This window comes from Bombus impatiens, unplaced genomic scaffold (assembly GCF_000188095.3).
Source record: "Bombus impatiens unplaced genomic scaffold, BIMP_2.2 scf_0637, whole genome shotgun sequence".
NCBI classification, from domain to species: Eukaryota; Metazoa; Arthropoda; class Insecta; order Hymenoptera; family Apidae; genus Bombus; species Bombus impatiens.
This window is the reverse complement of record NT_177056.1, coordinates 2,268,824-2,292,745: the sequence shown is the minus strand read 5'-3', so window position 1 is coordinate 2,292,745 and position 23,922 is coordinate 2,268,824. Positions and strand designations below refer to the sequence as shown.

The window sequence follows — 23,922 nt, the reverse complement described above, 5'->3', positions numbered from 1 at the left end:
TCGAGCGCCTCGATACCTTTTTGCAGAGAATTACAAACTGCGCCATAGAAGCATAGTTTCATTTAGAAAAGTTACACCACTATTGAAGTATCTTATTTATGGTCTATGTTCTATACATTTAATCTTAAATTAATAAAATAAAAATACACTTGCTGTCATGTAAAGTTTATTGAAATCCATTGTTATTTCGTTGTCCAGGTTTCCACACGTATACACTGAACGAAACGACGCATACGGAACGCGAGGAAGACGAAATCCTGACGGTGAAATACGAGGATGGTAGATGGTCGAAACCCTACTACGATTGCGGTGGTGGAAATATTTGGATGTTGACCTACACTGTTCCCTTTTTCGGATACGTCAACGACACCTACTTTTTCAAGTAAGTCGTTTACATTCTATGAATTTCGAAATTGCAGTGGTAAATGCTGCAAATGCCAAAACCGGTGATTTTCAACGTAGACCATAGTTCTAGGCTTATTTCGTGTATCTATGGAATTTTATGGATGTTAGGAAAGGAAGATTTGTTCGATAAATTTCTTAATCGTGTAGACTTTTCTTTTAAATAATTTTTTTTTATCTTAATAAATAATTTTATTTTATAATATTCCTTTTTTACAATTTTCCATGTACAATTTTCTGATCTAATTCCATGTATAATTGTATATTTCATTACGACATTCATCTCTTTCATTGTCCAATTAACCAATTGGTAGTATGTTAATCTACAAGTAGCAATTTTTTTTCTTTTCCTTTTTTCTTTTATTTAATTTGTACTTTACAATTTGTCCAGCTGGACATTCAGTAAATTTGTCTAGCTAAATAGCAATTTGAAACTATTTTTAGTCTGTCCCCTTGCATATTTCCATGTATAATTTTATAATCTTCGTGCATGTATAATATTCTGTTTTATTAATCTATTAACTAATTGGCAAGCAAAAATTTTCTTTAGTCCATCCATTTGCATATTTCCATGTATAATTTCATAATCTATTTTCGCATGTAATTCTATGCTTTGTTTTCATACGTAATTTCATAATTTATTTTCATGTACAATATTCCCTTTCGCTAATCTGTTAACCAAATTGGTAATTTACAAGTTACATTAATTTACAAGTAGCAATTTTAAACTTCTTTTATATATATATATTTAAAATTTAATATAGGAGGTTAAATTATATACATATATTATAATTTAATCTCCACGTTTGATCTATTTTCTTGTACATAATGTACATGCAATATTGCGTGAAAGCAAATAGCATAGAACTAACAGAACTAGACGCACGTGGTTGGAATAAACAAATAATAGAATATTTACTAAATACGGGATTCAAACAAAACACACAACTGTGTAGAGAAACCTCGATATCGAATAATATAGAAGCTTCACATATGTTATATCTTATATCTATAATATATGTTATGTACTATATCTCGACAAATTTCAGCTTTTTCATTCATCCACACTGTCCCTTTCACGTATATCACTGTGTGCCCTAGGCAATTAATTTCCAACATAATTAGCTACACGAATCATATTTGTTCAAATTGTAATAATATATGTTTCCATTTTAACATAAATATTATTCGATTAGATTTGAAAGTTTTGTAACGTTTTTTTTTTTATTATGTTAATCTATGTGAATTTCTTTTCTATGTTTCGTCGACTATTTTACTTCATCATATTCCACATTCGTGAGAATTTTTAGAATAATTAGAATTGAAAAAACTTTGTAGTTCAGCTGTTGTACTTTCTTCATTTGTAAATCCGTTTGGTATAATCTATGCATTGTAAAATTATTACGTTGAATAGGAAACTTCTTCAGGCGTTAAATCAGGTTTTACAGGAAGCTTCACGCCAATTTTCCCAAATATCAGTTCACACGAGAAAATCACAGGAATATTCAAATTATAAATTAACACACTCTAACGAGGTTCTAAATTCTACATTCTGTAAATTCTACATTCTGGTATACACGTTTTATAATAAATTTCTTCTTTATTAACGCGATTCAGTGGCATTCGATAAGAGGTAACATTCAAATTCAAATTTCAAAAAATGGTATTCCCTATACATCGATTTGAATGTCGTGCAAAGTCTCCATATCGTTTCGACACTATCAAATTTTAATACAAACAAATCCTCCAAGCAACTCGGCTCTTGCATTTACTATACAGTGTCAATTACAAAACACGTACTTGGCGAGGATCATCAAAATATTTAAACACTCAACAATTAATCCTTCATTAAATTAATAAAGCGTAATGTTTAGTGGGATCGTCTTCAGCATCAATTGGATATTCAATATATTGGGTTGGCAACTAAGTGATGGCGGATTTTGCCAATGCCACCCATTGACAAAATCAGTAATCACTTCGTTGCTAAACTAATACTACTATTCGTGCTGTATACTAATTTTTCGCTTAACGTACGTTTGCAACAAACATGTTACAGCTTTTATACATATTTCCAGACTAGTTTCAAATTTTACTGTTACAACTCGTGTTTCGATGCCGCAAAATATGAGAAAAGTCACGCGTAGTACACGTAATACGTTCGTAGCAATTTTCTGCGCTATGCGTTGAAATATCTTCATCGGCCACTGCATACAACGAAAATACTTTTACTTCGGAACATGTGGCAAAGCTGAGAACAATTTCCTATCGTTTATGGGCCAATCTGTTTAAGCGTGAAAGGTTAGCCGTGAAAGTAATAGCGCATTATTTGCCTGTGCTTATCCGTAGGATCAACTAGCTCGATGACATGGCAGGGTCGCGTGAACCAACCGAAATTCTAATCCGCCCAATTGTTTCTAATTTATTGGACGAACGCACGCGAACAACCGTGCGGATTCATGCGACAGCGATTTAATTCGATGTTTCGGCGCGGAAAATTGCAATCGGGTGAAGAAGCAACGACAAACAAGATTTATCCGTTTTAATAACCACGCGAACAGACAGCCATAGGTAATTGAATAGAAACTATGCGCCTCTCCTCTGTCTTCCATCTGAAACTCTTCAAATCGTTTGAATTTTACGTTTGCGCATTTTCATCTGTGCGTTCTGTTCGTTTCTATTTGGGTTGGCATCTAAGTGATTGCGGATTTTGTTATTAGATGGTAATATAGGTCACATAGTTGCCAACCTAATATCTATCGGCTAATAGAACGATTTGCAAGACAGATTCACGATATTGTTCTCTGGAAATTATTTGATCGCGATGTTTGAGTTATAGGAGCCTAAAAGTAATTATTACAGTATCTCCGCGTGCTGATGCAGTACCATGTAATAGGATGAAAATGAAGATATAGTATAGTAATATATGAAAACGTAGTACATTTGATACGATTAAACGTAATGGCGGATTGAAATGCATTCGAATATTTCAAATATTTTAGTGGTTTCGACTACACTGGGATACTAGAATATAGCCAAGTATATTACGTATATTCGGTATATGCTACATGTTGTATCAAGTATAACAACATTGAATACGCGATAAAACGTATTGAATGTATTTGATATATCTCTGTGTTCATTACACAGTATATTAGATTGTATATCAAGTATATTAGATTGTATGGATATATTGGGTTGGCAACTAAGTGATTGCGGATTTTGCCACTAGGTGATATTGACAAAATCCGCAATCACTTAGTTGTTAACCCAGTACAGTCAGAGTGTAATTATATTTCTATGTTTAAGTATATTATTTTATATTGGAACGTATCAAATTAGTATAATGCGTATAATTTACCTCAGCATATTGTAGGTTTAACGTACTTGAAGCATTTAATATTATTGTGACATTCTGAAAATTACATTTGCATACGTTATACCACATAATATGGTAATGTAACAATAAAATGGTATAACAAGAGGACAGTGTATATGTGTTGTGTAAAAAATGATTAAAAAACCGAAGTGTGTTGTCGATTATAGTCGATTGATGGGAACTGTGTAGCGAATCGCGATACCAGTGGTAGATTTGAAATTTTTGGTTAATTTGGTATTTCGAAAAATACCACACGCAATATCATTATTAAAAGCTATTAGTATCATACAATTGTATTATATTGTTATATTCTGTAATGTTTTGTTTCCAAATTGTAATTAAAAGTGAGCGTGTTAAGAAGTTATAAATACTCTGTTTTGAGGAAGGTTTTTATCTTCGGTAAACACCGTCGCAGCAGCTCGATTTGCAGTGAAGCGTAAACGTGACCGCTGACGATCTTTCTCGCGCACCGTGCACTGTTTTGACGCGGCGGCTCGTTCGGCGGAAGTGACATGTCGGACAAACCGGCCGTAGCGAAAGCGTTAAAAAATAATTGTACTGATATGTTGAAACGTACTATTAATATAGAAATATATCGATTTAATCTGATCAGTAAGAAAATAACGAAGTATTTAATATACTTTACTATATTCCATTGTATCAACACGATATTGGAATGGCAACTAAGTGATTGCGGATTTTGTCAATACCACTTAATGACAAAATCCGCAATGACTTAGTTGCCAACCTATTAGTGCTTCACAGTTATATTTTCTTTCATTACCACGTATTGAAGAGTGATTATATTAACATGCTGAACCAGGCTCTTGCTATAGAAGTGTATCAATTTGGTATAGTATAATCCAAAAGATTAAATTAAAAAATAGTCGTATATTTTGCAATGTTAGTACTTTCTTGCTTATATTTGTGAGCAGCTCGTTAAAATAGTGGAAATCCTAAAGCAGAAAAAAAAGTAAATTTAATAATAAGAAAGAAAAAGCAAACTAAACGCAGAAAAATATGAAACACGAGCATACTGATTGGAAAAGAGGATGAAAGGATGAGACTGTGTTACGATCGTAGACCCTATCGATTGCTGCAAATGCTCGAGTTCGTAGCACGAGCCATGATTATGATTATGAACGGCTAAAGTCACGGCAAAATACAACCGGCTATCCGGAGATTTAGCGTTTCTGGGTTTACTGGGATTTCCATCGACGTCACGGCTTTTACTCGCCAACAATGTGTGCCGAATTTCATCGCGCATTTCCACATACGTATACACCGTGTCTGTCCGCCTCTGGCTAAACCCACCATCAATCAATAGAAACACATGGAAGGAATATGCGCGTAGAAAAAGATGATATTCCTTCTTGTTTCACCTGTTCGTCAGATTAAAATTCTACCCTCTCTTTTAATCGATCGAAGTTTGGTGGCTGAGAATGTCAGCGACGATTTTGAAATTTCCTTTGAGCAGATTTTTAAAGATTTAAAATTTTCAAAGATTTTTTATGTATAGAGTGTCCATGAAATCCCTAACTTCCAAATTAAAAAAATTATGAAGGTTCCGATTATATGTATATTTTTTTACGTAAATATTTTTCTGCTCAAATTCATTCCTAGGGGGTTAAAACTGACCCTTACGGATTCGGCAATTTTTGTAGCTTGTGACGCGCGATCTGTACGAGACTGAGAATATCTAGACGAAAGTTACTTGCTTCAATTAGGACTATTATTTGATAAAAAATTTCTGAAACTTTTAGCCAGTTGTAAAATGTAAAATCGGAAAATACCCGGATTTTCACGGGTCAATCTGATCCCTTCAGAGGGAGTTTGGACAGGAAAAAAATTGCCCGATACATGCCCACATATCCTCCACGTATCGCCAAAGTTTCCTAATTTTTCGAATTTGCGGGTTGAGGATGTGCCCCTGTCGCTGGTAATTCTGCTACAACAGGCAAAGAGGGAATTGTACGTGGAAAAGCAAATCGAATTATACATTGTAAAATTTCGACAAATATTGGAGAAATTCTACGATACAATGAAACGAATTATATTTATTCAATATAAATAATAAATTAAAAACATAAGAATTATAAATGTAGAAGAATAAATAATTTAATAAGAAATTATAATATTGTAAGAATATTATCCACTAATATCCTGATTTGGTAATAAAATATTTTATCTCCATACGATATCGATATCAATTTTATGAATATTCTTGCTAGGAAAATTGGTTGAACTTTCCATTGAGCTATAGCCGTTGCTAGATACATTTTAGAACATGGAATGAATTCGATGAACCATCCGGGTAGATGGAACGAACGTAGTCTTGCCAGTTATGAGAAACGGGCAATATTTTCATATTTCACCACACGTCGACCGGCTATTCGACGGCTTTACAAGCTTTCATCCCCCTTCTGAATATAAATAATCTTGCACTCGTGTCAAGATCTGCTCGAATTTTCTAGACTCGAGGGTCCAGGGATTTACGCTGATTGCACACATTTATCTCTACCATTTTCTCCATTCTACCACTTTTTTTTCTCTCTCTCTCTCTCTTCTTTTTTTATTTATTATCTTTCGTTGTATCATCTGGAAAGTTGTCAATGATAACAATTACGTGTATTCTGTAAATGTATACATATTTAAATAATAGTATATTTGCACGCTTGATTTCCTACAGTGACCCTAATCAGCGCTACTAATTGGCAAATAATTAGTAAACAATTAGTGAGATAGGTTGACGAATTAGTTATATCGGGGTTGGCAACTAAGTGATTGCGGAGTTTGTCTTTAGGTGGTGAAGTGGTATGTATTGTCCGTGATATTTGTATCGCTGGTTGTAGATGTCGCTGATGGGGTACTGCTATTTTTCTTCTAATTTAGATGCGCGGAAGAAAAGTCGGAACTACGGTGACCGGGATTCGAACTCGGGTCCCGAACGTTCGTAACCTAAGGCGCTAACCACTGCGCTGCCGTCGTCCGGTGCTAATTAGTGGCGGTATTTGTTGTCGAGTGCCGCCACAGTGGTGATGACAAAATCTGCAACCACTTAGTTGCCAACACAATAGTTCTGTATACATTTCTTTTTTTCACAACATGTCTTGTTCGATATTTCGTGATCTTTTTTCATCACTCGCCGTCTCCTATCAGATTTTCTATCAGATGTCAATCCTCGATAGGATAATTGAAAAGTTCGTCTCGTTTTCACTACCAAATTGCCAGTTGAAGACACGCGTTTCCTATCATAAAATGCTAAAACGAATAAGGGTCGTAAAACGAAAATTCCGACTGCTTTTTTTTTTTTTTAATAGGAAATTTCTTCATCGGTATTTTTGGAATATGCAATATCGGTAGCTTCGGCGTCCAAAATACCGCGTGTTATAACGAAGTTGTAACGCGTTACGCGAAGTTTCTGTTCTGTCTATTTCTGAACTGTTTGCAGTGTGCGCGCGTAAAACGTACAGACAGCCAAGAAATTTCTTCGCAGGAAGAAGAGGCGCGAAAAACGTGGCTTACGAGCCTCGACTCGTGTTTTACGTCACGATACAAATATGTTAAGGCAGGTCTTATTGGGTTGGCAACTAAGTGACTGCGGATTTTGTCATTAGGTGGTAATGTAAAAATCCGCAGTCACTTAGTTGCCAAGCCAATATGTAAACCTTGAAATTTATGACTATTTCAGATTTTTCAATAAATTGTTATCACTATATTTCTAACGAAGTTTACTGGACGTTGTAACATTTTTCAAACGAACTTGTGTTCCCGGTATTTTTGTTTTTAACAATACGTTCCGCTCTATAATTTGCACTGAATAAAATACTCGGAATTGCTATGACGTAGGTCAGCCCTGCTGCATCGATCAACCGCACTAAGCAATGGAACTTTTTATCCTCATATCCTGATTATTTCTATTAACCTGCAACGTTCTAAAATAAATATAAATTCCTCCATAGCACCATGTCAACTTTATACTTGTCGTTTACCAAGGGATTTCAATTTGGCTGACATAGCTGGCCAGGACCTACCTTAAGAAGACGTAAGTTTCCAATGAAATCCAATCTTATCTCGTCGATATTTAATCTAATCGAGTTGATCAGCTCGATAATTCGTGCGTAAAGACCCAACTGTCACGCTTCAGTAACTTTACCAACGGCACTTCCCGTTTCGATATTTTATGAGTGGATGATACACGACAGTTTATCTCTGGGAATAGCGCATTAGTCATTGTCAGTGGGGATTATCATCGAAACGCCAGCGCCGATAAAAAGGAAACTTAGTGACGGAACATTAATAAAATCGATTCGTTTCGAGAATTTCAAACCGAGTATTAACATCGCTTCTCCCCTCCCCTGCCCTCCTCCTAGTTTCTTTTTTTTCGCTATAGAATACGAGTATATCGATCGTACGTAATTAATCATCCCGGGGCGAAAAACGAATCGTTATTTTAGAAATTCTGACACGCGAATCGTGTCGTTCGATTGAAATAACCGACGACGCCGATTCTAATGTTGATTTATGACGATTTTTATTAGCATATCAGCTGTCCAACAGTTGTTTTGTCATAGTTCACCTCATAGTTCAACATTTGATTTATCGTTTTGTGTTATACCGTTAAGCGCACGAATGAATAATTCAAATATCTTTTTTCTTTTTTTTTTTTGAGCTTTAAGAAGTTCGATCATAAAACGAAATGATTTGCCCGCTCCTCTCTGTGATTACTCTGTGGCTTGCACGTTGCCATTGGAAACGACATTTCGTTTAGCGAGGTTGCAACATAACCTCAAAAATATAATCGATTTATAAACGTCAATAATGGCAAGAGGCAATGTGCATGTCTGACATTGTGTTATTTATGAATTCGAACGATGAAGAAACGCTAAAATAACGCATTCAGATCGATTTGTGTATAGAGTATATAATTCATAACCTATATCGTATGCGAAATGTTTACTACAAGTTTATTAAAGGTATCCTTATTCGAAGGAGGAATAATTAGTGTATTAGCGTCAGTATTTTATTATTATTAAATTGCAATTTATAATTTGCGTGAAATACCAAAATTTTCTTAAAAATAGGAGGACGAAATTAGTACTAGTATTTTATTAAACCCATACGTACAATTCAAAATTCATAATCTACATCAGATGTATGTCATTAGTGTATTAGTATCAGTGTTTTTTATTTAATGCGATTGAGAATTCATAATCTATAGAAGAAAGCAAATTTTTATTCAAATTAGGAAGATACAACAGCTGATATGAAATTATAGAACAGCATTACGTGTTCAATCGCTACTAATATATTTTCCTTTCTTCTCAATCACACAGTCGTATTTCCTCACATTTTGTATCTGTTTTATTTTCAAACAACATTCCAATAAACCTTAGTTCAGTGAAAAATATAGATCCGTACTAAACTACACGTTTTTTTCGCTATTTTCATAGAAGATACATTATTTCTTGAACATCCTGTAGAAAAACAAATCAAAGTCGATGCGAATTTTGGAAATTCGCTGTGACGGGTAGTTCGCCAGTTTCCTGTGTTTTTTCGCGATCCATTCGTCAACCAAACCGTGAAAGTGGTCTCGTTTTCCGGAAGTCACGTTCCAAGCGGTCGCCCGACGCGAAATCCCCAGATAGAGGGCAGCACGATAGCTATAGAATCGAATTTACCTATGAAACTGAAACTGTGGAACGTGTAATTACGGAGAAACCGTGATGCAGAAAATTGGATCAATAATAATAATAACAATAGTAATGCAACGACGGCAATAACGACAATAATAGTAACAACAATTAGAGCCGGATTTATTAAATTCATTTTGTGCACCACTATTACGTGGTTATTTCTCATTTCATTGTTTGATTAATTTGTATCTCAGCTATTATGATCATCAGTGTCAATGCAAATTTCTATCGAAATTTTGGCTTATTGCATAAACGACTCACAGGGTTATTTGTTCCACTAGTCTTTTGACGATTTTTACAATCGTTTACATGATAATTAATTAATTTAAAAAAAAAAGAAAAATAGTACGTCGTTAATTATTTTATTTATCGTTTGATTTTTTATCTAGTAACTTTATCATTTCACTGAATTTGCAGCTGTCGATAAAAAGATTTGAAAAAAGCAACGAAACGGGTAACAGTGTACTGTTGTTTGAGAAACATTGATGATGTTACGAAAATGTTTGCGATGAAAAATTATGCGAGAGACATAGTTGTACTTTCTCTTTTTAATAGAAGAATAATCATAGTCATTCGTTTAGAAAATTACAAGAATTATAACAATCGGTTTCTTTGTTCTTCGAATGGAAATAATTTACAGATTCAACGTGTTTCTAACTCTGAAATGAATTTATTTGGCATATTTTTCTATACAAGTAAAAGCCATGAATTTTCTTTATTTTTACATGAAAATAATTAATTGGTCTGCTTTAATTGCTGTTAAGAAAAAACATGTCCGTTTGTTAGTTCGTGGAAAATTTATTTAAATGGTCGCATCGTTGGTGAAAAATAGTTATTTTCGTATTTCATGCGGCTTGATTTGAAATCTAGTGGAAGACGTCGCATTGTGGTTAAAATTCCAGCGACGTTCGCGCTATCTGGCGTCGGGGAATCCATTTCCGGTCTTCAAAGGAGCAGGGAAAGATTAAAAGTCAATTGTGATTTCTTCTTCTCAGGGAATTCTTTTACGGACAGTGAAACGAAGCTGAAACGACGTTGAAAATTCATGAATCAGAAATTATACTTTTTATGAAGTCGTGTTTTCTTCAGATCCAGAAAAATGATCTAATTACTTCTTTTCACGGACCAATCCAATCTGCAATTTCCTTATCGTTTCGGAGCTTTGTCTTATTCAAATTGGGAAATTAACTGGAAAATTGGAAGATTTCAACTTTTTTTTAATTTATTTGAAAATATCAAAATGGTTGAGAATCTTTCAATTTTTAAGATTGCACAATTCCAAATTTCCGAAATTTTGCAATTTCAAGTATTTCAAACTCAAACGGTTCGTACCTTCTCGCAACTTTTCGATTGCACAGAATTTAGAAATTACATAATTCGGGGAACTCGCCTCTCACAGATCTCGAGTCTTCGAAGCTACAAAATCTTAATCTTCCAACAGTTGGAAAATTCCCACCATATTTTGCAAATCCGAGAAACTAAAAATTCCAAAATTCCCCGGGAGCCTGATACGTCGAAAAATCCCCAGAAACGTAACGTTACAAAATTTCCCAGCAACCGTGTCTTGCAAAGTCTAGTAACTTGACGCTCATTTCTCACGTTTTATCGAACAGTCATAAATCGCTGTGAGAAGAAATTGCCAAAGTAGCCAAAGGGGCAAAAGGCCATGAATCAAGCGAAACGTCGAATAATTTCGGTAGGACAAATCTGCATTGTAGATCGGCTGTTTAATAATTCGAGGCAAGTGTTTGGTAATAAGGTTTGGCTGGTGTTGGGAATGGCGCTACATTCATGACGGTGCAAGGCTTTAGCCCCAGGGGATCCCCCGTGAGCCGTGGCCCGTGGAATGTGGCTAAACACGTCTTGGCTCACGGCCAATCTCGTTTCATCCCCTGCAGCTGTCGCTGCCACTTATCATTTCTTATCTTCGCCAGGTCAAAAGTCACTCGGTACAACGAGATCTTTAGTTGAAACGCATTTTCACACGATTTAAGAATGATCTACTCTACTGTTTAAAGTTCACACTATATTTGAAATTAGGCAGTCACGAAAACTACCGTAACACGATTTTCCTACCGATTCGAAGAATTACGAGGTTAGAAATTTTCGAATTTATGGAATTTCGAGTGGATTAAATTAGAAAAGTAGTCGATAGGATTTGACTGTTTTAATTTAGTGTTATTCCAATCTATTTCTGCATTGTACAAATTTGTCTTTTTAAATCGCAAGGTTTTAACATCGACGATCTACAGTTGCGAAACTTTAGGTTTGCGAATGTTTAAGATTGTACGACTTGAAATGAATAATAATTCAAAAAGTTTGTTAATATATTTAAATTGAAACTATGTGTTATATATTTTATTGTAATTTATTTGGTTGACCGATTCGGTGGATATAAAGAAATTTATCTAAAATTTTTCTGTGGTATACGGAAGGGCTTCCTAAGCTTTCCTTTATGATCATAGTACATCGGCGTTCTTCGCGGTGGGTCGATTATGGTCCTTTTGCTCCGGTGCCCCCGCCGCTCTCCGTTCTCGTTTTCTTCGACATTAGAAAATTCGTCATCAGAACATTCTTTATCGTTAGAATCCACTTCGTCGTTAGAATCCACTTCGTCAACTGAACATTCCTTGTCGTTAATATACTCTTCGTCGTTATCACATTTCTTATCGTCAGCACATTCTTCGAACACTTCGTTCTTGTTATCCCCCATCGTAGCTGTAATAATTTGTATTGTAAATATTTCTTTGTCATGTACAGATATAATAAATTTGAAAAAAAAGAAATGAAAGAAAAAGGAAAAGGCTGAATGTTTCAAAGTGAATTACATATTCACAGTTATATTTTTCTTGTTTGCAAGTGCAAAAATGCGTGTGTATTTTCTTAATAAAAAATTCCTTTCTTCCCCCTTTCTCTTTGCATACATCGAATTCTATGGAAAATGGTAGTATTAGTGTATCACGATCGAAAATTGATTAAAAATAGCATAGAAAATAGCAGAAGTTTCTTTTTTATGTTTGGTTTCAGTAAAGTCCCAGTTAAATTGAAGTTATACTCGTATCTCGTTAAGCAAATACTTATCAGAGTATCGTTGAACTAAATAAATTATGCGTGTATTTAGGTTAGGTTTGGGTTAGGTTGAGGTTAGTTTGGTTATACGTTAACAAGCCGTACATAGAAATAACAGGCTCAAAGGTTCGAATATACACGCAGAACTGTCCACTTAATAAATATTCCCAGTCTACGACTGGAATTAATTAAACCCATAGCGAAATTCTAACCTCCTGGAACTTTTCCTGATCTCGTAAATGCTGTTCCTTTTACAACTCCTTCTCCTAACCTCATTAACGGGCAATAAAATAAATGAAAATTGTATGTGAAAAATTGAGGAATTTTAATATGAAATTATTGCATCGAAAGTGTAGAATTGAATTACATTAATTTTCAAAAAAAAAAAAAGTTTTCGATTTTATAATAATACAATGGTTTAGGAATGATGATAAAATTGTTTCACAATTTTGTACAATTTTAATTGTATGGAAGAAAAAGTTTCTTAAAATGTTAAGCGGCAGAATTCAATCGTGTAAACTGGTTAGAAAAAGAAAAGAAGAAAATAAAAGAAAAAGGGAGAGAAAGAAAGGAAATGAAGAGAATTCGCGAATGAAATATGAAGTATTTGCAAAACGTTGGCTTTTAATAGTTTAATTAAACTCACCGAAACTCGTAACTTTTCTACCACTCTTTGCGGTTCGCTTTCACAAGATTCCTACTTTGTGACGCTCTTCCGTTCGCAACGTCTTCTTTAGTACTAGCCGAAGAACGCGCGTTTTTCGCCGTATGTATCTTTTCATCTATCTTTATCTCTCTCGTCTCCTTTTCCTCACGCTCTTAATCGGACTGACGTGGTCCAAACATTTTTCCCATGTAAACATTGTACTAACAACCAATATTAGGTACATCCAAACACTGTAATACATACATTTAGATACATTCAGATATAAATCGTAACATATGTACTTTCTGGAATGTTGATATGAAAGATATAAAAGATATGGGCAAGATATGAATATAAAAATAAACATAAACATAAAAATAAAAGATAGGGACAAATATATAGAAATATACAAAAACACAAATACAAATACACGAAGGTATACATTCGACGGTCAAACTATTAGATGGAAAATATTAAATTGTTTAATTTACGTTTGTTACAATATTAAATTATTTTTTGTCTAAAGTTTGCAGACTAATTGATCGGAATTGAGAATTTAAGTTTGCGACGGATTTCCTGGAATATTAGTAACATTTCATTAAACTTCAAACGTCTTCCGTTTGCTATCGTAGATTTGGAAAATATATAGTGGATGAGTAAATATATAATGGGCGAGGAAATGTACAGTGCGAATGATCGTTCGTCTGAAATTTGAGAAAGAACGAAAATGAAAATTTTGGTGGAAATGGAAAGTTGCGTTTGAGTTGAGTTGAGATTTGATAAATCGTAGTTCGTCAAATTATCGTTAATGCAAGAACGAATTTACAAAATATAACGCGAGCGATGAAAATGTAAGCTGAAGTCCGAAGGGGAATGAAATTGTGAATTTATTAAATCGCCACGCGAGTAGAAATTTAAAAAACACACAGTGTCTGATGAAATTATCGTGAGAGTTATTTTGGAATTATTTTTTGCTCAAAGTAGGAAGAAGCTCGTTACAACCGAATATCATTATCTGCGATCCACGATATTAAAATTCTACTTACTTACTTACTTACTTACTTACTTACTTACTTACTTACTTACTTACTTACTTAACTCATGATCCAATATAAAAACGAGTATTCCGTGGTATTCTCTGAATTAATTTAAATACAAATATTTTTGTTTGTGAATGTAATCGACGATTTAATCTTTTCCATGGGATTCACCGGTTCTTTTCTTGAAATCCACTTCTCGTTCTTCGTGTTTAAACTTTAAACTCTGAATCCAGTTTTCTTTCTGGGAAAGGCGAGCCACTTGCTCGATCAGACTGTTGTTCCGCGTGAATTAGGTTTCTCGAAAGTCGTTTCCTGGTATTGAATTGCAAAGTAATTCGACACGAACCAGGATCGCTGGAAATAAAGTGATTCTCAAATCTTTTTTGCTCGTCGAAAGATTCAGGTTTACCCGTTTCATCGTGTCGACAGGTACGGTTTATTTCGAGCATCTCCGTCATAGCTTCTTCTTATCGCGTTTTGATAACACAATTTTTCTTTATCTTTACACGTACATTAGTTCCTACGCGGTAAAACATGGCAGAATCGTTAGGTTATCGATTATGGGATGACCGTGTTCGTGAAAACGGAAAGGACAAAACTCGTAAAAATGTCAGAAAATTAACACACCTCACAGTTTCGAAATTTCATGTTTTAATGTGATCGACGAGATGAAATTTGAGAACGAGAGAAGAATATCATTTCTAATCATAATTTTTGCTTTGCTATGGTTTTGGCCAGCGACTAAAGTGGATTGGAAGGGGAAATAATGGTCATCTTTGGAGGATCCGGAACGAGAATATTTGTACAGATTCATTATTATTATTATTATTATTATTTTCTCGCTAGTATTTTGCATTATATATTGTTTTATAAACAGTATATTTTATACAATAAAATATACAAATCATTATATTATTTTAATGCTGTAAATCTGTAAAAAATTCCCTCCTCCAATCAATGATCGATCTATTCTATCGAAATTTTATCAATTTTCCGACAATACTTACATCGTCACAAGCTTTTTTGGAAGCTTCTAAGAATATCGTCCATCATATTGTAAGCGTATCTTTTTTTCGACAGCACAGATATCAACTGATTTCTGCCACAGACTGATCGATCGTTATGGGACGGGTCCGGTTTATCAGCGAGCCAACGAGTACGTCGAATTCCTATGACATCACGACATGTCTTTCGACACGCGTTGACCTTAATGATGCTGAAAATCGGATTTTAAATATGCCGTTTTTACGTCTGATCCCATTCACTGATCGTCCTAATTTCCAACCTCGTTTCCTTATCGAAATGACGTATATCAAATTTTCTGAACTTTTCGCTCACCGATACAGGTACTTCCGACAAAATTAATTTACATCTACGTATATTACGTGTTATTCGTATATCAGGTAGAATATTTCTGCAATTTTATATTTCTGTAAACGCAACCAAACGAATAAAAGCTAAATCAAAATTTGATTATGCAACGAGAGATATTTCAATATTTTTCGATAAATCTTGTCACTTCTGAATTATCCATAAATACATTTACGTTCTCATTTTAATAACAATTACTTGTAGGAAATGTTACGGCTGAAGATATTTCGATTGCTGATATTATTCATACACATTGGTCTCTCGTTCGACGAATATAAATAAATTCCGCGTGTATAAATGTGAAGTAGCAACCGGTATTAAACAATTTATACGCTATGAGTCTAAAATATTTCGTTTCCCACGGCCGATATCGGTTTCGGATTAACCTGTTAATTGAAACGACAAAGCTTCCGGTGAGTTCGTATTCATGCGATCGTTTCCATTGATTACACCGGAATCATTGATGAAAGAAAGACGAAAAGAAAAGGAATACGTACAGATCCGTGAAATAAAATGTAATAAAATATACAGCGTATGAGAATGGAAAAATCAATGTTTCGATAGTCTTCCAACTTTTTTCATCTATTATTGTTAAAAATCTGTAACATGCACTGTGTATTATTTTGCAAGAGCCAATGAATATGATGTATGCAACGGAGTATAACGAACGTGGAGCGTTACTTTTTAATTAAATTTACGAATCATTGCGATTAAATTTGTGCTTTGGAAATAAAATACGAACGAACGTTATAATTTAATCGGCAAAAAAGATTGGACATATTTTTCGTAATGGAATGTCCGAGGAAACAATTGTTTTTGATAACTAAACGACGTGATAAACGATAGAAGTTGAATATTAGGAAAAATCGCGCAAGACGAGAAGAAATATCGCAGGGGAGAATTGTTTATTTCGAAAGAGCAAATATTATGCGAGGGACGTCTTTTTTAGTTGATGGGGAAAAAGTCTCCGTTTTCGATAATATTTATCATATCGTATTTACCTTCGTAACAAATAACTTTTTCATGTTCAAATTACCAAACCTCGAATGGCAAAAATCACAAACTTTCAAATATCTCAAAATTACAGAATCACGTGGCACAAATAAATATTTTCATCTACTATCCGACAATCTTCTATTTTTTATCTACAATCGTAACTTAAACTCAACTAAATGGCCATACAATTTAGAGAAAGGACGAAAAATGGTTAATTCATAAATAGTAATTGAAATAATTTAAATATAAATATTTCTATCAGCCAATCCGATCGTCGATTGGAATTCACAGAATTAAAATTTTATTCCTTGGAATATCTCAGAATAACGCAATGGGTGCATTTAACTCAGCTTCGAAGACCTTTTGCCAGATTACAGATCGTATCGAGTCATTTCCATCCGGACGATAACCCGTTTAACGAGTTTGAACGCGTCTGTCTCTCTTCTTTCTTACTCTGAAAACAGGAAAGAAAAATCGTGTTTGTATCGTAATTAGATTTTCCAGCGATGCCTGATACGCCTATCATCCTATGAGGGATCATGTACCTACGTGCGTTTATCTGTTATTTTTCTCCTCGATTTCGTGTTTCCGTCGTTGTTAGCTTCGCGTTACGGTTCGAATTTCACATCTTCGCTCGAATTACGTTTGGCGAGTAGAAATTGAAAGCAACTTTCAATTGCAGAACAAACTTGGTTGATTAAGAGCCAGTTGCGTAGGTTCCGTGAACTATATTTGGTGGAGAAAGGTCGGGTGTTCTGTGAACGATGGTGCAATAGAAATGGAGATAACATTGGAGAAAGAAACCAGTTGAAAACGTACATTACAGATTTTTACACGAAGCTTTGTTCTTGAGAGAATCAGAAATTTACTTTAAATCTCTACGATACGCGCGTTGCGTAAAGTGGAACGTAATGGGAGAGACAGCGATTCCATAAGAAGAGACGAGTTGAAACTGTTGAGAATTGTGGATCTTAATCGCCGAAATAAACGTAAAGAAACACCAAGGTTACGCTTAGAATTCATATTAAAATAGTTTTAGATTTATTTAATAAAGGATGTCCAGGATCTTCGTCGATTACATTTGTACTTTCTTTGTCTCTCCATCTTCCATACCACATTCCCAACGGAATGGTTACATTCATCTGTTTTTCAAGACGCCGCGCACACACATACTATTGAGATATGTATAATTTTATGCGCTAGACTGGGTTGGATGTGTAGTAGAAATACTTGTATGTGAGTATCAGTGCGTGGAACAGATAAACGTAAACTGTTCAGTCGGTTGACAGTCGCAATGGAAGAAAGTGGTGAGACGCGTGCAAATGTGTATCCATGAATATCTTAGAAATCGCTCATCGAATAAATATATAATTATTCTAATATTAATCCCAAGTGTAAATTTAGTGTTCCTATACCATTATTTCGGCTATTAAGATCCACAATTCTCAACAGATACTTCCACTAACATTCACATATCTAGTCTAGCCAATCTAGTCTAGCACACAAAATTATACATCTGAATAGAAATACAGTTTGTCTGTACGGAGTTTTGCTTTCAAGAAAATTGAGTTGACGTTTTTGTGAGATAGGTACACTTGGCAACTAAGTGATTGCGAATTTTGTCATTACCACCAAATGACAAAATCCGCAATCAGTTAGTTGCCAACCCAATGTATCTGCGCTTCCTTATTTTCGTTTGCGCTCAAGCGACGTTGTGAAGATTTGCGTCAATCTTACCAGAGACAAATCGTTGTAGGAATAAATTTCATTCTGTATTTTCAATGTATTTTCCCATAGCAATTACTGACCTGCTCGTGTAAGCAGCCTACAGAACACGCAACATTGTTTCAACGTTAATCCGCATTTAACAATTAACAACCGTAACACGATATACGAAACAATTTTAACAATTAATTATAACTCCATATTACGATAATTAGCTCTTGCAAAGACGGCATTTTCGACGAGATATGAACTCGACGTTAGCTGGTGTTTGGGAACAAATTTGAATACCAAGCAAACACGGAATAAGGCGTTTGCAACAGAAAATAATTCTACGTGTAAATCGAACACATAAATATTTGGCACGGAAAATTTTTGGCAAGTGTAGCTCGTGTGGTACGTTGCTCGCCAAATTGAAACGTGTTTGTGTGTTTCTTCTGGTTAGAATTCAAGGTTTTTCGTTTAATTTTCACCCCTAATTTTATGCAGGACGCGATAAAAGCGTCGAGCCATCCGGTAATTTCAGCGTTTCCGCATGATGACTTGAGAGTCTGGATTCCTTCCTCTGGTTCATGCTTTCCCTCCGCTGATTATGCGCATAATATAGGGCGATATCTCAAACACGTTATTCCCATGTTTACGAAGCTGCAACACTAATAAATCCACGCGATTAGCTTCGCAGCTTTCCCCGAGGAGAATTATTCGCGTCGAATCCGCTTCTCCATATTTATTTACACTGTGGCTTTATGAGGTCCACAATCTGTGGATCCACAATCAAAATCTTATTTTGTCCGTTTCTGGATTTAGTGTCAGAATTTGAGAAGTCATATGGTTATACGTAGAAAATTATTTATTGGATCAGATCTACTAAGAAGCGAAGGAATTCGAATGAGTAAACACAACGACCAGAGGTTCACAGAATGACATAACACAGTAATTTCACATATAAAAAGATAGCGAGCTCGAGTGACCATTTAAATGGAGTACTTGCTTGTGCTCCAGAGAAAACTTTTAAAGCTTTGGTCATGTGACTTTTCTTGCTGCTCGATTTAATGCGATACCTTGCATGTAGGTTAATCAAATGGATCGTATTCAGTTGCACGCTGTAGGAAAGTGACGCAGAATAAGGGTTTTCGTGGACCAAATTAGTGGAATATACTAATTCTAGTCAGCCATGATAGTATAGAAGTCACGCGGAGGCAACGTAAGCAAAACAACGCTTGCCAAAGTAGTATTGGTATTGGCCGGCTAAAGTAATATTGGCCAGACACGTAGAAAAGGATCGTCGCTAGTTAGACAAGTGGAAGGAGTCCTTTAATGCACCGGCAAGTGAAGTCGATTTTGTTATTGACCAAATCGGAACAAAAGTTTTAGTAGTCGGACCTATAGAAGAAGACTGGCCAGACAGGAAGTTGCCTGCAGCCAGATAAGTAGAAGAAGGTTGTCGCTAGTTAGACAACTGAAAAAGATGCTCACAATTGAGTCAAATCGAGTGGGACTTTTTGTGACAAGATAAGTCAGAAAGGGGCATTGAGACGAAGTAATTGTCAATATCGCAAGTTAAATGGAATCTCTGACCAAACATACGACCGAGGAGAACATATTTGGTTCAGTAAACAGAAATCGTACAATTCCCAACTAGTTTCTCGCTGTAAGATTATTAGCCAGGATGAGCTGAATGTAGGTTCGTGTCTAGCTAGGAAAGTGGAACAGAACAATCCCTAATTGGACAAATAATATGTGCAAGGACGTTCCCAATTGGGCAAAATCCGGACGAATAATTTCTTATCAAATTTGAAGGGTAGAAATTCAGATTGGACAAGTGAAACAAGATTGTGCCTCGTCAGGCGAGTGGAACAGGCAAGCGCTGTATCAGGAAAGTAGATTAGGGAGCAAACATGGTCAGGCAAGTGGAATATGGATAGCATGTGTTTAGGCAAGTGGAATAAGAGACATATTTAGTTAGACAAATGAAACAGTATTGTCTGTGCTGAATCAAGTAGTATAAGATGTTCAGTTTGCGTAAGTAGAATAGATCAATTAGAATGAAACAAGTGAAGCATTCTAGGCTTTGCTCAACCAAATCCTACAACATACATCTTCCGCTCAGGCAAGTGGATCAGGGTTCTCCGACTCGGTTAATAGTTCAATGAGATAATTAATAATGCACTAATATTTATAACAAAAGAAACCACGTTTCATTTTCATTAAGTTAAAGTTGAATGTAAATCATTAGAATACACAGCTGTCATGTTACAGTTTTAAATTCGTTATTTCCTATCAGCCAGATTATACTACATTGATCAATTTTCTAATTATCTACAACTATCTTCTAATTGTTTTATAATGCAAAATATTTACTGTAGCAGTCTCTTAAATTAACAATTATTCTTCATCAGCATATATGTATCTATTTCTATACTACTTTATCTCCTATTAGGTAGATTCTACCTAATTTAATTTAAACAAATTTGTAATCATCCTACATAACTTTTAGTGTGTTAACTTCTGAAATTTTGCTTATTTTTAATTAGCATATACGCATTTATTTTTTTATAATGCCTGAACTATATAATGGGTCCAACCCAATATCAAGTGGATTGTATCATTTTAGTCGGACAAAGTGCACGTTGAAAGTCTGTCTCAGCACGTCGATTCTTCGAATTAAGAATTTTTCTCAACTAACGTTTACCATTAGCTGCGTAAACGGAGGAAATCGTCGATAAGAAGTTGTTTTCACAAAGAGGCGGAAAATTTCGCTTTGCTCGAGCTACTTTTTTTAACAGACTGATCCGTTGTTGCTCGTTCGATGGTAATCTCAGGAATCAGGTTGCCTCTTAACCAACCGACTTAAACTTGTTAATTAAGCAACCAGAGCGTTTACTTAGAAACCAGAAAACGAAAGTACAGGCACTAATTACGCGTAGGAAGTTTTCTTCGTAGTCTCGCGAGAGGATTTTTTCCAAATTATCCAACGAGACTAGACTTTTAACTTTAACTTTTACTCGCGTTTTTTTTTTTTTTTTGGTAATTCAAATCTCCCACGAAGATTTTACTTTTGGCGATTCTTTGGACAATGACGTTAATTTACGTCGACTTGAGATAGGATTTACCCAAAGTTTCGACAGACACGCGAGATAATTCGATTACCAAGATCCTCCAGGTTTCAGATTATTTCCATGAAAACTACCATTAAGGGCTAATGTTTCGTTAATACAATAATTCATCTTCTCGATTTTATCCTTGAGCCAATTTATGTTATCGAATTTTGTTTTTCGATGGCAATTATTACACGTACACTGGCTGTGTTTCCATAAAAATTTGAAACCACTCTGATCGAAATTTAACAAATAAATAACCCACGTAATGCAGTAAGAAATTTTTCAGTCAAGTAAGCCAGATTTGACCAGGTTACAAAATAATCAGCCTAAGCTAAAATTTGACACAGTGGAAAAATTTGTTGCAGGAATATAATTAATTTTTAGAAACTGTAAACAAGATTTGGCTAAGATACTAAATGAGCCGAATTGAAAATTTGCTACACTTTTGAAAGTTCAGTCTGAGCAACGGTTTCAGATAAATCGAACTAAATGTCAATTGATGATTATTTAGGCAAAAGATGTTTAACGTTCTGATTCAAATTTAGGTAAAATATGAAATAATGCAACATCGTATTATTATCGATGCACGTAACACTCTGGAAATGGCAGCTGATTTAAAATTCCGTTTCGGTCATGTTCCTCCATTTTAGTAGCGGTATAATACGACTTCTAATGTGAAATTTACATCGGTATCAAATTTTCATCACTTCCAAGCTACCGTTTCTTCCGGCTGGCGGAATCAAAGCGAATGTGCACGTCGAAACGACGCGACAATAAATCCTCTACATCCGCCATACCATTTCCACGATGCACCATATAGCCTTTGTTACCGTTAACCTACTTAGGATCAGGAACGTGAAGTAATTCGTAAAAATTGCGTGTAAAAGCGATACGATTGAAACATCGAAGCAAGATAATTTATAATTGAACGATATATGGAAATTCGATTTTTTCAAATTTCATAGAATTCCTACGTCCGAGTGATAGATACTGAGATATTTATAAACGTAGCCCACGCTCTTTTTACATTCTTTGAAATATCCAAATTGTCTTTTAAGGGGATGTCCTGAGTTAGAATGCAGTCTAAAACAGCGTCTTTTTGTGATTTTTTTTAGAAGGGAAAGAAAGAAACGAAGTTATTGAATTTTGAGCTATGGTTTTATATAGATTTAACGAATACAAAAAAATTTTTTTTGAAGTAAAAAGAAAATTATAGCAGATTTCTAAGCCTAAGTTTTCAATCGGCGGGAAAGATCCACCTCGTAATTCTTGACCGAAACAGAAGACCGAAAAAGGATTAAATTATTATATATTTTTCTTCTCGATGAACTAAAAAAGTTCGTCAAAAGGTTTATTTAGCACATAGATAGTTTATAAGCACATAGATGGTGGCAAATGACGATAATTCAGTATCGGAAAATTAATGGAAATGGAAGCTTATCCTCCTGTCTACCGGTCTCTTTCGTCAACCGATTTTCTCAACCGATTCTCAGGTTGCGATTGGCCTAAGTTGGCGTGCACGACGTTCGCAAGTGATAAAGTCATAAAGCACGCAGGTCTCGGAAACATGCCAATTTCTAAAAAATATTTCCTGCAACTTTTTAGTCATTTGGGTCGCAGCTGCGGAAGGCAGCTGTTGGCCACTTGACATTTTTCCAAGGAATTTGGCAGACTCGTTGCTTCTATGATCCTAATGCTCCACCGGGTGCCATTGAAATTACCGACACAGTTTTCATCGATATCGGTTCACCGACATCTGATGTGACCAACACCAGACTTGGCCGAGACCCGGCTTCATCGATACTGGACTTGATCGACGTATATAATACGATGGTATTAACCGATATCAACAGTGATCGACATCGAGTTCAAGCAATAGTTCGCGGCAAACTCGAGCAAGGCAGAAGTTTGGCTCGGAATATCGTATCAGTCTGCGTTCTAACTTTGCTCGCGCGTCCCTGACGCGTGTCATTGTATTAGTCAGCGAAGAAGCCGTGTTCACAGGCGATGGCATTTTTATACTATGATTATCGCTTTCTTGTTAACCCGTTGCCGTACTTTTACGAGTTTCAGTCGTGATGAGAATTTCAGCCAAACCTGAATATCACGAGTCAGAGACGCGGTCTAATCTCACGTCTAACTTGAATATTCCGACAAGTTCCGACACTTTGTCTTCGTCGCTTTGGTACCTTTCCTGACAATTCGGGCGCAACGTTTGGGCTCGGATTCTTCCGAGTTAACACGTCGAATGCCACGCCAGTTTACAAGATTTGGCCACGGCGCCACGGTGAATTTTTCATTATGCGGTGCATATAATGTTGAAATATTACCTCCAATCTTACTGTGTATGTAGAATCATCGTTAATGAAATTATCTCCCCACGACGCCACGACCTAGTTTAGTGCCGGTCACCGGTGACCCCCGCGGCCAAATTGACTGCCGGTTACCGGTGACCCCCACGATGCCACGGCCTAGTTTAGTGCCGGTCACCGGTGACCTCCAC

The 23,922-nt window shown here is 35.4% G+C and overlaps 2 protein-coding genes across 3 annotated transcripts in view; one reads left to right on the top strand and one right to left on the bottom strand.

Moving 5' to 3' along the window:
- LOC100744027 (probable G-protein coupled receptor 158) overlaps nucleotides 1-23,922 on the top strand; it is a 165,651-nt gene that overhangs the window by 44,394 nt on the left and 97,335 nt on the right. For both annotated transcript variants that reach the window (XM_024369671.2, XM_024369670.2), the window contains exon 2: nucleotides 199-382. In XM_024369671.2, coding sequence (XP_024225439.1) covers nucleotides 199-382 — 184 coding nt within the window. The remainder of the gene's footprint in view (nucleotides 1-198; nucleotides 383-23,922) is intronic.
- LOC112213353 (101 kDa malaria antigen-like) lies at nucleotides 11,632-13,502 on the bottom strand. The gene is made up of 2 exons (XM_033322385.1): nucleotides 13,190-13,502; nucleotides 11,632-12,192 (listed from the first exon to the last, which is right to left on the bottom strand). The coding sequence occupies exon 2, from the start codon at nucleotides 12,185-12,187 to the stop codon at nucleotides 11,879-11,881; it is 309 nt and encodes a 102-aa protein (XP_033178276.1). The 5' UTR covers nucleotides 12,188-12,192; nucleotides 13,190-13,502; the 3' UTR covers nucleotides 11,632-11,878.

Bases quoted from the DNA above. Each gene is read 5' to 3' on its own strand.
- LOC112213353 (XM_033322385.1), bottom strand. From the start codon at position 12,187: ATGGGGGATAACAAGAACGAAGTGTTCGAAGAATGTGCTGACGATAAG.